Genomic DNA, 17455 nt, shown 5'->3' on the forward strand with positions numbered 1-17455 from the left:
AATGCTGGATGACAAGAGAAATTGAGGTTTTGTTTGAGAAAAAGAAGGAAGCATACGTCAGGTATAGATAGGAGAAATTGAGTGAATCCTTAAGGTATAAAGCAGGAGTATACTTAAGAGGGCAAAAATGGGACAAGATAGCTTTGGCAAATAGGGTTAAGGAGAATCCAAAGGGTTTTTATAAATATAATAAGGGCAAAAGGGTAACCCAGGAGAGAATAGGGCCCCTCAAGGATCAGCAAGGCAGCCTATATGGAGAGCCGCAGGAGCTAGGGGAGATACCAAACAACTATTTTGCATCAGTGTTTACAGTGGAAAAGGACATGGAAGATATACAATGTAGGGAAATAGATGGTGACAGCTTGAAAAATGTCCATATTACAGAGGTGGTGACGCTGGATATCTTGAAATGCATAAAAATGAAGAAATCGTCAGGACCTGATCAGCTGTACCCTAAGAACTCTGTGGGAAGCTAGGGATGTGATTGCTGGGCCTCTTACTGAGATATTTGTATCATCAATAGTCACTAGTGAGGTGCCAGAAGACTGGAGGTTGGCTAACATGGTACCACTGTTTAAGAAAGGTGGTAAGGACAAGTCAGGGAACTATAGACCAGTGAGCCTGACCTCAGTGGTGGGCAAGTTGTTGGAGGGAATCCTGAGAGACAGGACGTACATGTATTTGGAAAGGCAAGGACTGATTAGGGATAGTCAACATGGTTTTGTGCGTGGGAAATCATGTCTCACAAACTTGATTGAGTTTTTTTGAAGAAGTAGCAAAGAGGATTGATGAGGGCAGAGCGGTGGATGTGATCTATATGGAGTTCAGTAAGGCGTTTGACAAGGTTCCCCATGGGAGACTGGTTAACAAGGTGAGATCTCATGGAATACAGGGAGAACTAGCCATTTGGATACAGAACTGGCTCAAAGGTAGAAGATAGAGGGTTGCTTTTCAGACTGGAGGCCTGTAACCAGTGGTGTGCCACAAGAATCGGTGCTGGGTCCACTATGTTTCATCATTTATATAAATGATTTGGATGTGAACATAAAACATATAGTTAGTAAGTTTGCAGGTGACACCAAAATTGGAGGTGTGGTGGACAACGAAGAAGGTTACCTCAGATTACAACTGAATCTTGATCAGATGGGCCAATGGGCTAAGGAGTAGCAGATGGAGTTTAATTGAGAAAATGAGGTGTTGCATTTTGGGAAAGCAAATCTTAGCAGGATTTATACACTTAATGGTAAAGACCTAGGGTGTGTTGCTGAACAAAGAGACCTTGGAGTGCAGGTAGATAGGATAGTGAAGAAGGCATTTGATATGCTTTTCTTTATTGGTCAGTGTTTTGATTACAGGAGTTGGGAGGTCATGTTGCGGCTGTACAGGACATTGGTTAGGCCACTGTTGGAATATTACTTGAAATTCTGGTCTTCTTCCTATTGGAAAGATGTTGTGAAACTTGAAAGTGTTCAGAAAAGATTTACAAGGATGTTGCCAAAGTTGGAGGGAGAGGCTATAGGGAGAGGCTGAATAGGCTGGACCTGTTTTTCTTGGAGGGTCGTAGGCTGAGGCGTGACCTTATAGAGGTTTATAAAATCATGAGGGACATGGATAGGATAAATAGATAAAGTTTTTTTTCCTAGGGTGGGCGAGTCCGGAACTAGAGGGCATAGGTTTAGGGTGAGAGGGGAAAGATTTAAAAGGAACCAAAGGCACAACTTTTTCATGCAGGAACATGGTGCGTGTATAAAATGAGCTGCCAGAGGAAGTGGTGGAGGCCAGCACAATTGCAACATTTAAAAGGCATCTGGATGCATATATGAATAGGAAGGATTTACCAGGGTACAGGTCAAGTACTGGCAAATGAGATTAGATTAATATAGGATATCTGGTCAGCATGGATGAGTTGGACTGAAGGGTCTGTTTCTGTGCTGTGCATCTCTATGACTCTCATGGAAATATCTTCTACACATCCACTCAATCCAGGCATCTCAGTATTCTGTAAGTTTCAGTGAGACTCCTTATCCTCTAGACCTGGAGTACAAATCCAGAGCCTTCAAATGCTCCTTATATGACAAGCCCTTCATCCCCAGGATCATACTTGTAAACCTCCTCTGGACCACCTCCAACGCCAGCACAATTTTCATTTGATATGGGATCCTACACTGCTCACAACATTCCAAGGGCAATCTGCCCAGAGGATTGCACAGCCTTGGAAGTATATTCTTGCTCATGTATTCTAGCTCTCTGCAAAGCTTTTGCCTTTCTGACTACCAAATTAACCTGCACATTAACTTTTAAGAGAATCCAGAAGTAGAACTTCTGAATCCCTTTGTACTTTTAAGTAGGGATTAGAGTGATTTAGAAGGATTTCCAATGTAAAGGTTTTTGTAGTTAGTTTGTTATGGTATATATTCATATTGTGTGACCAGACAGACCAAGAGTTTTTTTTAAAGATTAGATTAGATTAGATTACCTACAATGTGGAAACAGGCTCTTTGGCCCAACAAGTCCACACCGACCCTCCAAAGAGCAACCCACCCAGACCCATTCCCCTACATTTACCCCTGGCTAATCCACCTAACATTATGGGCAATTTAGCATGGCCAATTCACCTGACCTGCACATCTTTGGACTGTGGGAGGAAACGGAACACCCGGAGGAAACCCAACCAGACACGGGAAGAATGTGCAACTCCACAAAGACAGTTGTCTGAGGTGGGAATCAAACCTGGGTCCCTAGTGCTGTGAGGTAGCAGTGCTAACCACTGAGCCACCGTGCCGCCCCATTGAACCCAAAAGACTATCCACTGGCCGACTAGCACCAGTGTCTCCCCCCTTCCCCGGAGGTCAACCTGGCGCCGGGTAAAACAGACATGACGAGGATGGAATTAGATACTTAATTTTTTGAAATTTGCATCACAGGTAGACAGGGTGGTTAAGTAGGCATTTAGCATGTTTACCTTCATTGCTCTTTGAATATAGGAGTTGGGACGTCATTGTTGATGTTGTACAGGATGTTGGTGGACTGGTGTGGTTCTGGTTGTCCTGTTATAGGAGGGATATTACTTAACCAAAGAGAGTTCAGAAAAGATTTACCAGGATGTTGCCAGGAATGAAAAGTTTGAGATATAAAACTAAACTAGACTGGGACTTTTTTCACTGGAGCATTGGAGGTTGAGAGGTGACCTTATTGAAGTTTATAAAATCATGAGGGGTATAGATAAGGTGGGCGGCACAGTGATTGAAATCCCCCCTCAGGTGACTGTGTGGAGTTGGTACATTCTCCCCGTGTCTGCGTTGGTTTCCTCCGGGTGCTCCAGTTTCCTCCCACAGTCCAAAAATGTGCAGGTTAGGTGAATTGGCTATGCTAAATTGCCTGTAGTGTTAGGTGAAGGGGTAAATGTAGGGGAATGGGTCTGGGTGAGTTGTGCTTCGGCGGGTCAGTGTGGACTTGTTGGGCTGAAGGGCCTGTTTCCACACTGTAAGTAATAAAGTGAATGATAAGGGTCTTTTTCGGAGGGTGGAGGAGTTCAAAACTAAGGGACATATTTTTAAGGTGAGAGGAATAAAGATTTACAAAGGACATAAGGGGCAACTTTTGTTTTTACACAGTTCATGTGTGGAATGAACTGCCAGGGAAAGTGATGAATGTAGGTATAGTTACAATGTTACATTTTAAATAAGTTCATGAATGGAAAGGTTTGGAGGGATATGGTCCAAGCACAGGCAGGCTAGTTTGGGTACATGGCGTGAACTAGTTGGACTGAAGGATCTACTTACATGCTATATGACTGTGGTGTAAAAGTGAGCACTGCAAATGCTGGAGATCAGAGTCGAAGAGTGATTTTATTCCTGATGAAGAGCTTATGCTTGAAACATCGACTCTCCTGGCCTTGGATTGTTGCCTGACCGGCTGTGCTTTTCCAGCATCACACTCTTTGACTCTATGGTGCAAAAGTCAACTCCCCTGATTTCTGGCCTAACGTTTTGTGATTGCGACATAAGTGCATACAATATTTTTTCTTCACTGAGATTACTGATTAAAATCATTATCTAAATGCCAGTGTATGAATGAAACACTTGTATAATATTAATTGGTTTCTGCTCGTTCAAAAGTTCTAATTCTCGAGCTGACAAACACATGAAAATAGTCTTTTCTCAGCAGTATTTACTGTTGGTTCACTTATAAAAACATGTGATCTATCAGCTGCAGCGCCAACTCATGTTAAGCTCTTACTCTACCCTTGGGTGAGTAAGAAAACCTTTCCTTATCCTTAAGTTTCGATTTCCCTGTTTCATCCCGGAAACGTCAGGGTTTCTATTTGGTAAAAGCAAGGACGGAAAAGCCCGACTCTCATCCCTTTTTCAGTTTCTCATCAATATTTACTACTTCACTCACACCTTTGACGATCCTGCTGAGAACTACCAGCGTGTTGCAGGTATAATCGAAATCCAAACTTAATGATAGCTAGGAAGATGAAAACCCAGAATAAAGGTTCATAGTTGAAGACTATCTAAGAAGTTATTAACTTCAGTTTAATAGATGTGGTTCACAGCACGTCCGCCCCTCCTGTTCGCGCACCCCAGAACATTGTCGACAACATTCACGAACACATCGCAGACGGTCCAACCTTGTCATGTGAATCACGCTGAACACCCAGTCTCGTGACTGGGTGTGGTAACACGTGATCGCACGGCCTCGCCAATCAGCGCTGAGAATGTATCCAGCTGGAGATGGGGCCTTTATAAATAGAGGTGGCGCTCGCGAGTAGTTTAGAGCGCGGTCCGGGAGCAGGAGGAGAACGGGATTGTGGTTCAGTTGCATCACTGGAATCGCTCTTCTGACCATTGCTTTTCCAAATACCTTACTCCAGAAAGTAAGTGTCAGGTTTTATTTTTTTAAATGTAGAGCCAAAATTATGCGAATTCGATATTGTCTGGGCTGTTTCTAAATCGGTTGGCTCGGAAAAGCCGGGATAACAGGGACAATGTATTGTGTTTTTCTTTTAAAATGCAGCTAAATCGAACATTTTGCTGGAAATATTTCGGCCTTTCCTTATCTGAGCGAATGAAATTGAGCCTTACAGTCTATTCCCCAGAAAAAAAACAGTTCAATTGGTACGAAAACTCGTCTTGGTTCGGTTACTAGTGAATCAATCGACCTGGTTTTGCGTGGTTTTCCAAAAATCCTTACGAAATGCTGTCTGTTCTGTAGCTAGGCTCAGCTCCAGTATGACGTGCTCTCCTGACTCAGAGCAAATGCTTAGATTTATAATCCGGGAGTTACAAATCCTGCAAAACAAAGTTATCCCCGTTGTAGCGAAAATTTATCCGATTGATTACTTTGAATGGAAAGTGCCAATTTGCTATATTAACTGCTGGGTGAATAAATCTTTGAATTCCTATTGATCCGGGAGTTTTTTTTAAAAAGTTTTTTTTGGTTTATGTAGCTCTTAAAAGTACATGTCATATGTTGGACTACACCCAAAGTCCACTGTTACCTGGGGACAGAACAATATAAAGCTCTGAGCTGATTACATCATACTTAATGTTGGGGCGATGTGAACTTTCATCCATGATCTTCCCTAGGATGAAGATCTTCTATGTATTTCCTTTGTGCTGGATGGGAGTGTTTGCAGCCCCAAGCTTCAATCCTCTATTGAATGAACCTTGGAAGCAGTGGAAGAGTTGGCATCACAAAAGTTATGAGCAGGTAATATGGTTTTCATAAATCTTGTCTAATTTATTGGCTGAGTTTTCATCTACATCATAGGAATCCCATCCTATGTGACTGACGTAAGTCGGTTTTCCTTTGTTTGCATCCTTTGGCATGGCTGACCACACCTTGTTCCATTGTTGCACAGTTTGGCAGAATGGTTCTCTGCTATCTAATTGTAACTTTTTTAGTGATTTCTCTTTTGAGTTCCTGATTCATTTACCTCTGGTATTCCCTAATCAACCCTTGGACCCTTTGCTGATATCTTTAAAACATATAGCATTAGTTTCCACAAATGCCAAAAGGACACTAAATGCTGTGTTGCACCATTACAAATTTGTCTGGTGTGCTGCTCGTCCAATATGAGATAAGGAGATTGATCCTCTGCTTAAATAATATAGCTATTGTCTGCACTCCCTGTTATAAGTTATTCCATAGCTACTGACCGAAGGGTCTTTCTGTGCTGGATGACTCAATTCATCTGGTTCGACTGCCACTTGTGCCTTTGTTCCTTCTATGCTTGACTGTTGCAACATACGAAGTACCAGCCTGTGTACATTGAAGATCATCCAAATCCCTGCTTGTGGTCTAACTTGCACCAAGCCCTATTCACCTTTCATGCCTCTGTTTGGCCATTGTCTCCTGGTTATGCAATGCCACTTTCAATTCTTGGCCTCGTTTTGAAATCCTTCCTGCTGCTCTGTACCCTAATTCTTGTGATTTTCCTGAACTTCACAACCCTTATCTAATTCTGGCCTTATTTGTACTTTGATTTTTAAAACTTCATTATTGGCCGTGCTTTTCAATTAAGATGGTTATACTTCTCTAACTAGCATGCTTTGACTAAACTTGTATCCATCCACTCAAATATCTCAATTGGCTTGGTGTCAAGCTGGAGGTTATAATTTATAGTCTTCTTTCAGAGAGAAGAAGGTTGGAGAAGACTGGTGTGGGAAAAGAACCTTCGAAAAATTGAACTTCACAACTTAGAATATTCACTTGGAAAACATTCATTCAAAATGGGAATGAACCACTTTGGAGACATGGTGGGTAGTTAAATGTCTTGCTAGAAATGTTCATGGTGTCCTAATCCCTAATTATACATAATAATAAAATCTGACTACTGTATAATAAAGCTATTCTCAGTCTCAAACAAAGTTAATATAACTATATTGTAACTATGAATTGGGAATGATATTATGTAGAGTGTGTTTTTATTTGTGAAATGTGCTCTCAATAGTTAAGTAAACCTACTTTAGGAATGTACAGTACATATGCTTTCCTAAATGATTTTGTGTTTCACTTCAGTGTGAAATTTCTTGCTGTAATGAGTATGTGTTCTGCTCTATAGCCGAATGAAGAATTCAGACAGCTTATGAATGGGTATAAGTCAAAACAAACTGTGAAGAAGACTCGAGGTTCTCTATATTTGGAGCCCAACTTTCTGGAGGCACCCAGGAAGGTTGATTGGCGTGAACATGGATATGTCACTCCAGTTAAAGACCAGGTCATTATTTATGAATTATACAGTGCAATCCAGTTATTGCTACAAATTGAAAGCAATATAATAACACCATCTATTTTTATAGGGTCAATGTGGTTCATGCTGGGCATTCAGTACCACCGGAGCCCTTGAAGGCCAGCACTTCAGAAAGACTGGCAAGCTTGTCTCACTCAGTGAACAGAATCTTGTGGATTGTTCTAAACCTGAGGGAAATGAAGGATGTAATGGTGGACTGATGGACCAGGCATTCCAATATGTACAGGATAATGGCGGAATTGACTCCGAGGAGTCCTATCCTTATCTTGGAACGGTAAACTTTAAATGCTTGCCATTCACCCAACTTAATTCCAGAATTTCAGTGTTGACAGTTTTAGTGTAGCCATATTTTCTTTCACTCTGCTTCATATTATATATGCTTTTATATTTTAATAAAAAGATCTGAGGTAGAAAGTCACATGGAGGTCCAGGGAGATCTGAGGCAAATTGTGGAATACCTAAAATTGAACGTGCGTTTGAGATCAGATTTAGAGGGGGACTGATGTTGCAGATGGTTGTGGTACTAGAATAGTTTTCTACAATAGGAAGGAGTTGGGCTTCTGCCCTGTAAGATCTTATGAAAATAAGAATGAGAATTTTTACATCGATGTATTAATTGCTCTAGACATAATGTAGGTTAGCAAGCACAGTGCCTTCTACAAGTTTGGACATAGGCAGTAGTTTTAGATGACCTCCAGGTTTAAAGGAGTGGAATATGTATCGGCAATTGTGCATTGGAATAGCCTGATCCATAAGGAAAGACTTGAATTCTGAGCTTCATCCATCTCTGTTTGTCTGCATCTGAAAGTCCAGTAACATTTATGGCAATGAGCAGTTTGAGTGATGGGATTGACAGTTGGAAACTTTTTTATCTTGGGATCAAATGTGATATCGGTTTTATAACAGACTGATTTAAATCAAACTTGCCAAAGATCGAGGTGGAGTTGGTAGTTGTTTTTAAAAAAAATGTTTAGTGTACATTCAAATGTTTTAATTGAGGAAATCATCTGCTCATGCAGTGTTGAATGTCAGATAAGCAGACTGGGAGAGTCCAAACAAGGAGTGGTAGTGAAGAAAAGCTGATTTTGTCAGAATGGATGTGAAAGATAGTAATGCCTTCAAATTGAGTAGATTGCCGTGTAAGATAAATCTATACAGACTGGGCTTGCCCATAGTGTATAAGATCCTGAAATGTCATAACTAGCAGCACTTGAAAAGGGATGTTTTCTCCAATGGATGACTTCAGAATTAGGGGCATTGTTTTAAAATTAAGTGTCACCCTGTAAAGAGTGAAGAAAACTTCAAAATTTGTGCATCTTTTGGAATGTTGCCTTGGACGGCAGTGAAGGAGATGTGATTGAAGACTTTTTTTTAAAAGGGAGAGGTAGCTTTTGTTTGTTAGGCAATGAAATCAAAGGTTATTGGGAGGAGATGGGAATGTGAAATTGCTAAACTGGTATTTTGAATGATCCTATTAAGGGGAGCAGGTTCAAAATGCTAAATTGCTACTGCTGTTTCTATTTTGCTTAATGCTACTGGGAGTAGATGCATAAGAAAAAGGGTGGGGGTCAAGTTTCACTGTAGGGGTAGTGGAACAGGTATAGGAAGGAAAACCATTGTATGTGATTCTCTGGCTACACCTAGATAAGATTGGAAGAATGTTTTCAGGGAGGTGGTGATGTGGTAATAACTGCAATAGCATTTGAGAAGCCCTGACTAGTATTCTGGGGACATGGGTTTGAATCCAACCACCGCATTAAACCTGGATTTATAAATTAGTCTAAAGTTGGGCACGTAACCATTGTCAGCTGTCACAAATCCACCTGGATCACTGACGATTTAGAGAGAAGAAAACCTACCATCTTATCTTGATCCAGCCTTCATGTGACTCCAGAGCCACTGCATTATGGTTGACACAAACTGCCCTGTGAAATGCTCCACTTCAGGTAACGATGAGGTGCAAACTGAATTACAAATATTATACTGTTAAAAAGGCTGTGGTTATTCATAATTGATTGTCAATTCCTTCATTACAAGACGGATAAAAATCCAGCACCAAAATAAGCACCAGCACCCAATGAGATTTTCTTATTTAAACAAAAGCCCTTACCACATTAATTCCTGCCAAGTCTCATCACCTCATCAGGTGACAATGGTACTGAAACATGAACAAATCCAGACATTTGCAGTTCATTTATTTGCCTCTTGTTGTTTGAAAACCTTAGTAATTGGGGAAAAAAAATTGAAGTACTCATCCTGGCTTCTCCCAAGTATGTTTGACTGCATGTTTCCATGAACATTGCGATGATTACCACTAACTACCAAACCTTATCTTTACAGTTTTTGTAATGTTCCTCTCCCAGTGGAGAGATTTTATGTTGACTGTTGCTCAAATTCTTATACACAATATGCCAAGAACATTTGTTTTAATGTGTTTTAAACAAAAGCAGTAGATTTCTGCTTTGTGTATGAGTGGTTACCATAAAATGGAAAATACTTTCACATCTATCAGTGCTGATAATTCATAACTTGGTAACTTTACTGACTGTGCGTATATTGTGGCTTCTTATGAGTGATTGTATCATAGTATCGAATGTTGTTATGAATAGCTGAATCTATCTTATCTTCTGTTTCTTGGCCAGATCTACATCTGTTTACTAGCACAATAACCAGTACTATGAATTTGTGCAATACTGTTAGCTTTCAACAACCATGAACTGGTATAATTAGATTTTTATTCTTTATTAGTTCAATTATGACTACCAAGATACAATACTTTTAGGGTATTTTTCTCTGGAGCTTTGTGCTATTTCTTTTGTTACAACTCCTCCAGTGCCAATTTCTCATCAATACATTTTAGGTATGACTGGATAGTTGGTTGACTGTCTTGTTTATAGAATGCTGAAGTCCACTGTGATACCTTCACTATCTCCTAACTGCACGTGGCTGACATCAACCCTGTATCTTAGTCTGAATTGTGTACTTCACTGTAATGCCCAATCTTTCTCTCCACTCGAACTTTTCCAAAGAGGTTTTTTCCTAATTAATTGATGCAATAAGTACCCATTTTCTTTCCGTTTGGCTGTAAACCTATTTCTAATTTTGAAGCATTGACTTTAATTTGTGTATTTTGCTTTTCTATTTTAGGATGATAATCCTTGTCACTATGATCCCACATACAATGCTGCTAATGATACTGGGTTTGTAGATATTGCCAGTGGTAACGAGAGAGCCATGATGAAAGCGGTTGCTGAAGTTGGACCGGTTTCTGTAGCCATTGATGCAAGCCATGAGTCATTCCAGTTCTATGAATCTGGTAAGAATCACTTGATGTAACTGCTGAAATATAGTCACTAACCATATGTACAGGATTTCTTTTACCTACTATGAAAGAAAAATGTGCTGGAACTCTGAATAAACACAAAACACTTAATGCATTGCTAGTCTAGAAGTATCCATGGAGAGAAAACGGTTGATTCATTCTGGTAATGACTTTTCATGGATATCATTGTGTGAAATGTTAAGATACTCTGACTCTAATATCATCATCTTACCAAGTAGGTGATAACTGTAATATAGTTTGAGAGTAATTTTTAACTCCTGACTGTGTGTACATTCTGTTTGCACTGCTGTTTCTGGAGTGGTATTTGGGATCCTTCAGATTCTGGTCTCTTCACAAGTGAGAAGATTTGGTCTTAGTGATACACCAATGAGTCAAGGTACCATAAAGTCAGATGTACAGCACGGATACAGACCCTTTGGTACAACTGCTCTATGCCAACCAGTTATCCTAAATTAATCTAGTCCCATTTGTCAGCATTCGGCCCATATCTGTCTAAATCCTTCCTATTCATATCGCCATCCAGATGCCTTTTTTAAAAAAAAAATTGTAGTTGTACCAGCCTTCACTCTTTTGTCTAGCAGCTCATTTCATACACACACCGAACTCTTTTTGAAAAAGTTGCCCCTTAGGTTCTTTTTTTTTTAAAATTCTTTCCCCCTCTTTTAAAACTTGTGCCATCTGGTTTTGGACTCATTTTCTTCCCCCACACCAGGAAAAAGACAGTCTATTTATCTTATTCATACCCCTCATGATTTTATAAACTTTTTTTGAAAGGGCAGCCCTCAGCCTCTGATATTCCAGGGAAAGCAGCCCCAGGCTCTTCAGCCTCTCCCTATAACTCAAACCCTCCAACCCTGGCAACATTCCTGTAAATCTTTTCTGAACGCATTCAACTTTCAGAACATTCCTATAGAACAGAGATCAAAATTGCATGCAATACTCATTGGCCTAGCCAATGTCCTGTACAGGCATAAAATGATCTCCCAACACCTACACTCTGTGCTTTGACCAATAAAGGAAAGCATACCGAACACTTTTTTTTTACTGTCCTATGTATGTGTGATTCTGAACTGTGAACCTGCACTGCAAGGTGGTGCTGTTGGTGTTAATTTCGTTTTGTTTTCGTTCAGCAGCACCCCCCTGGACCTTCCCATTAAGTTTATAAGACCAGCCCTGATTTGTCTTTCCAAAATGCAGCACCTCCCATTTTGTCTAAGCTAAACTCTATCTGCTGCCACTCGGCCCATTGGCCCATCTGATCACAATCCCACTGTACTCCTGAGGTACTCTTCTTCACTGTCCACTAACACCTCCAATTTTGGTGTCATCTGCAAACTTACTAACCATACTTCCTACGTTCATAACCAAATTATTGATAGAAATGACAAAATAGTGCCCTCAGCACTGATTCGTGTGGCACCCTGTGGTCACATGCCTCCAATCTGTAAAGCAACCCTTCAGCACCACCCCCTCTCTACCTTTTACGAGCCAGTTCTGTATGCAGATGGCTAGTTCTGGCTGTATTCCATGTGATCTAACCTTGCTCAACAGCCTCCCATGAGGAACGTTCTCTTAATGCCTTACTGAAGTCCATATAGATCACATTCACCGCTCTACCCTCATCAATCGTCTTTGTTACTAATTCAAAGAACTTAACCAAATTTGTGAGACATGATTTTCCTTGCACAAAACCATGTTGACTATCCCTGATCAGTCCTTGCAGTTCCAAATACCAGTCCTTGCTGTGCAGATCCTGTCCCTTGGGATTCCCTTCAACAGCTTGCTCACCACTGATATCAGATTGACCAGTCTATAGTTCCCTGGCCTTTCTTTGCCACCTTTCTTCTTAATTAGTAGCACAAGGTTAGCCAACCTGTAGTCTTCTTGCACTTCACCTGTCGTTATTCCTATTTGCCAAAGTTATTTTGTGTTCCCTTTTTTGTCCTCCTGATTTTCCCACTAACACTCCTACTCCCTTTATACTCTCAAGAATCATTCTATCTCTGCTGTCTATACTTGAAATATGATTCCTTCTTTTTCTTGACTGCATCCTCAATTTCTCTAGTCGTTCAACATTTTCTTTGCCCTAATAGGAGCATACGATCTCTGGACTCTCTCTCTTTTGAAGGCTTCATGTTTCCATGCAACCCTTTTTAACCTGCAAACATCCACATCCCAAAATCAGCCTTTGAAAGTTCTGACCTAATACCTTCAAAACTGGCCTTACTCCTGTTTAACTTTTAGGTCTGGTCTATCTTTTTCTGTCATTATGTTCTGTCATTCTGACCATATGGTCGCCGGTCACAAAGTGCTCCCCCCACTGACCCCTCAAGTCACTTGACCTCTTGGGGAAATAAGGCAGGACAAATTTTATACCTTCTCTAGTAGATACATCTACATACTTAATCAGAACCTTTTTTCCTTGTGCGGCTTCCTCTGTTAAGGGCTTGCCCTTAACACTATGTCCTAGTCTATGTTTGGAAAGTTTAAAATTAAAACTGAGATCTCCTTACAAATACTATTGTATGGTTTGTCTGCCTATCTGTGTCTTTGTCTTATGTGGGCTGTTTATGCCCATGTCCTAGCTGCCTACAAACATGTTTGATGGCTGTTTCAGATGTAACTGTCCAAAGTTGAAAGAAATTAACCTGCATTGATAAAACTATCTTGATTCTATTTGGTGGGCTGGGAAGAGAAGGACTTGATCTGAAAATGACAATCACACCCAATGACCAACCAGTAAGTGATTTAGAAAAATGATTCTATTTTGTCTTAAGGCAAAGCCATGCTGATTTTTGGATTAGATTCCCTATGGTGTGGAAACAGGCCCTTCAGCCCAACAAGTCCACACCGACCTTCCGAAGAGCAACCCACCCAGACCCATTCCCCTATATTTACCCCTGACTAATGCATCAAACACTCAAGGCAATTTAGCACGGCCAATTCACCTAACCTGCACATCTTTGGACTGTGGGAGGAAGCCCACGCAGACACTGGGAGAATGTGCAAACTTCTCACAGACAGTTGCCCAAGGCTGGAATCGAACCTGGGATTTTGGTGCTGTGAGGCAGCATTGCTAACCACTCAGTTTCCTTTTCTCTTCCACTTCTTTGCCCAAGTCCAAAAATATTAGCCTGTACTGCAATAGCTTGGTTGAAAATCCATCTGGCCATTCTGAGGAGTTAATGGTCGATTTTATATTGTATCCAAACTCTATACTGGGATTACTTTAAGAATGAGGATTACTGGCACTGTCTTTTTTTCAATGCCATGGCCTGCTACAGTACCAGCAGTTGCTGTGTTGTTTCTTAATAGGCAGATGGTTTATCCAAATTGACTTCTGTACAAGACTTGAAGCAAAATGGATGTGAAAATAAACACTGACAGAAAATAAAAGTTGAATGCTTGGTCTCTCATAGAATAATCAAAGGATCATACAGTGCAAAACAGGTCATTGGCCCATCAAGGCTGCACCACCAAAAATATACTAGTCCCACTTTTTCTGCACGAGTCCCTTTGTGTTCTATGTTATGACATATTTCAGGTGCTCATCCAATTTTTTTTAAAAGGTTGAGGTTTCCTGCCTCCAATCCTCTTCCAGGCAATGCATTCCAGATTCCATCAACTGGGTGCTAGAGCTTTTCCTCAAATGCCCTCCAGACTTCCTACTTTTTATTTTAAAATAGTGTCTCCTTTTTATTGATCATTTTGACTTAAGGAGAATCGTTCGTGTTTTTGTTTACCCTGTCCATGGCCTTCATAACTTTGAGGGGTTCCTTGTAGAGGTGTACACTTTTTCTACTCTAAAGTTCCTGAGCTCGTCCAGTCTCTTCAGTTGCAATGCTCCATCGCAAGCATCATCCTGGTGAAACAAGAATAAAAAATTACTGGAGAAACCCAGTATGATGGGAATATATTTGTTCAAGTCCAGATTGAAACTTAACTTTTATTTTTTTCATTGCTAGGTATCTACTATGAAGCTGACTGCAGCTCAAAAGACCTTGACCATGGTGTACTAGTAGTAGGATATGGCTATAAAAGAGATGACGTAGATGGAGATAAATTTTGGATCGTAAAAAACAGGTACCCCTTTATTAAGTGTCCAGTTTAACTTTTAGATTTAGATTTTTTGTCATGTGTACTTTAAGCACAGGAGTGTAGTGAAAAGTGTCTAATGTCTCTACACATAAGTATAAAAGTACCCCCATAGAATCACCAGAATCTCAACAGTATGGAAAAAACCCTTGCACCCAACAAATCCACACTGACCCTCTGAAACTTAACCCACCCAGACCCATTCCCCTGCTCTATTGTCTGACATGTACACCTAACCTATACATTCCAAAACACTATGGGCAATTTAGCATGGCCAATTCACCTAACCTGCACATCTTTAGACTGTGGGAGGAAACTTGTGCAGACATTGGGAGAATGTACAAACTCCACACGGTTGCCTGAGGCCGGAATCTAATGCTGTGAAGCAGCAGTGCTAACCACTGAGCCACCATGCCATTTGGGTACAAAATAGTAGAAGAAACAAAGCATTACAGACTTTCAAAGAATAAGTATAAATTAAAGAAATAAGGTAATAATTAACATTATTTTTCTAGTTTATAATCGAGGATATTAAAGTTCAGTCTGAGTGGTTGCTTGGACCCTGTCTCTTGTCTGAATATATGTTAATTTTTCTTTTCCTGTTTCATAGCTGGAGTGACCAGTGGGGTGACAAAGGATATATACTGATGGCCAGAAACAGACATAACAACTGTGGAATTGCAACGGCAGCAAGCTACCCTCTAGTATAAATATTGAATTGCCTTATTTGAAATATAAGTTAATGAGTATTAAGATGCTGTGCTCTAGACGTTTCAATAAGCCAGCTGTCCCAGACATGAAGGTGTTCTATTATTTCCCTGCCGGAATTGAATTTTCCTTTTATCTGGAGCTGTTCTGATTTTGTTATTGGATTCTGTTGTCAAACTAGAAAACTCTCAATTGAAAGAAGACTGGTTTGAATGGCCTGACCATTGGAAACAGATGGGGGGCAGGGGGGGGGGGGGGGGAAGCAACATAAATGTTAACTTTCAGCTAGTGTTACATAATTATAATTTTTAAATAAGCTGTTTTATGAAGTACTTCATGCCAAATTGATTCATTTATAATGAAATGTTTAACTAACTGTCATTTAGTGTTTTTAAACTGTGTAACTGCTGAGCAATGCACAATAAAATGTTGCTCTTATGTCCATTGTTAATATGAATTCTTCCAAATCTACATGTTTTGAGTAGCTATCATGAATTTAAAATAGGCTGTTCTGATGGAACAATATCTACAACTGGAGGGGTGTTTGATGAATCCACAACACAGCAATTGTGCATGAGTTGCTTCTAAGAAAGATCAAGAACAATGAGAATGTTGACTTTGTAGGATGTCTAGTCCTGTCTTCTGCCCTGCACCTCGTAAAATAAGCTTCCAATGTAGTAATGATGGAATTCTGAGAACTGGGTGACAACTTTGTGTACTGCAGATCAGGACAGGTCCTGGTACTTAACTTTAGAATCTCCTGGAGGGGGAGAAATCAAACACTAGACTAGCCCTTGGATATTTCAATCTCTGCTAGAGACTGCACATGAATTAATACTGCACACAGGATGCCATTGAGTCTGTGGTGCTTTGTTGGTTCTTTGGAAAGCTCTACTATCACTCATCCATTGTATATTTCTTCCCCCTGCAACTTTTTGTATTTTCTTCCCTTCAAGTACTTATCCAATTATCTGAATGGTACTATTGAATTTGCTGCTATCATAACTGAAACAATTCCATATGCATTTTTAAAGTGGCTTTCTTATCCTGATTTTAAAAAAAATAAAAATGGTGTTCATGTACTGCCTTTTGTTTTTTTTTTGTAATGCCATGAGGTTAATATGTTCCTCATTTTCCTTTTTTAAAATGTATTTTTTTCGCAAGTGCTCTCCAAATCAAAAAAGCTTTTGCTATATAATGCTCCAGCGATGAGCTGATTATATCACACTGCTATGACCATAGTGATGATCTGGCCAACATGGATGGAGTAAGTATTGCTTTTTGCAAATACTTTATTCATAGGATGTGAGCATCACTGTCAAGACTTACAATTAGGAATGGACATAAAATGTATTTCTGATCAGTTATAACGTGGATTATGGAACAGTCCTGATTTGTAGTTCAGCATGCTATCTAGCTAACATTCAATATGTCACCTCTTCTAATTGTAATATTCTACAATTGTACCCTAACTCGTTTTGCTTTCTTTTGACTTCTTTTCAAACACTTAGTTATCTCTTGCTGTAGCATTGCATTGGCAACATTTCTTACAGTCCCATTGAATCCATCTGCCAAAACAATACCATCTGTACGGGTCCTACTTTCCCACACCAAGTCCATAGCTTTTGAATGTTTTGAAACTTCGTGCTTGTGCAGATACTTTAAGGGTTGCACCTGTGCCTGGTAGGCAATGCATGTAGATGCCATCACCCTTGTATGAAATGTTTCCTCATCCCTTCTAAACCTCATACTTTCTACCTTTTTTTTTAAAAGTGTGTTCCCTTGTCATTGATCCTTCAACTGTCTGTGTCCCCAAACGTTTACCTCTCTAACAGGGCCCTCCACCTTCTCTGCTCAAAAAACAACCTGAGCTTATCCAGTTAGCAATATTTTGGTCACTCCTCTGTATCCCCTACAATACAATCGCACCCATCCTGTACTGTGGTCACCATCCTGCACAAGCTAATCCAGCTGTAACTTAACTGAAGTTGTTTTACAGCTTCAGACATAACCACCCTGCTCTTGTAATCTATGCCTCAACTGGTAAAGGT

At 40.1% G+C, this 17455-nt stretch overlaps 1 protein-coding gene across 1 annotated transcript; it reads left to right on the plus strand.

Annotated features, from left to right (window-relative positions):
- The first annotated feature begins 4780 nt into the window (after nt 1-4780).
- Nucleotides 4781-15651, plus strand: ctsla (cathepsin La). Its single transcript, XM_072585907.1, has 8 exons — nt 4781-4879; nt 5592-5715; nt 6642-6764; nt 7070-7225; nt 7308-7532; nt 10406-10574; nt 14567-14684; nt 15307-15651. Exons 2-8 carry the CDS (start codon nt 5593-5595, stop codon nt 15404-15406), a joined length of 1014 nt encoding a protein of 337 aa, XP_072442008.1. The 5' UTR covers nt 4781-4879; nt 5592; the 3' UTR covers nt 15407-15651.
- The last annotated feature ends 1804 nt before the right edge of the window (nt 15652-17455 follow it).

This window comes from Chiloscyllium punctatum, chromosome 2 (genome assembly GCF_047496795.1).
Source record: "Chiloscyllium punctatum isolate Juve2018m chromosome 2, sChiPun1.3, whole genome shotgun sequence".
NCBI classification, from domain to species: domain Eukaryota; kingdom Metazoa; phylum Chordata; class Chondrichthyes; order Orectolobiformes; family Hemiscylliidae; genus Chiloscyllium; species Chiloscyllium punctatum.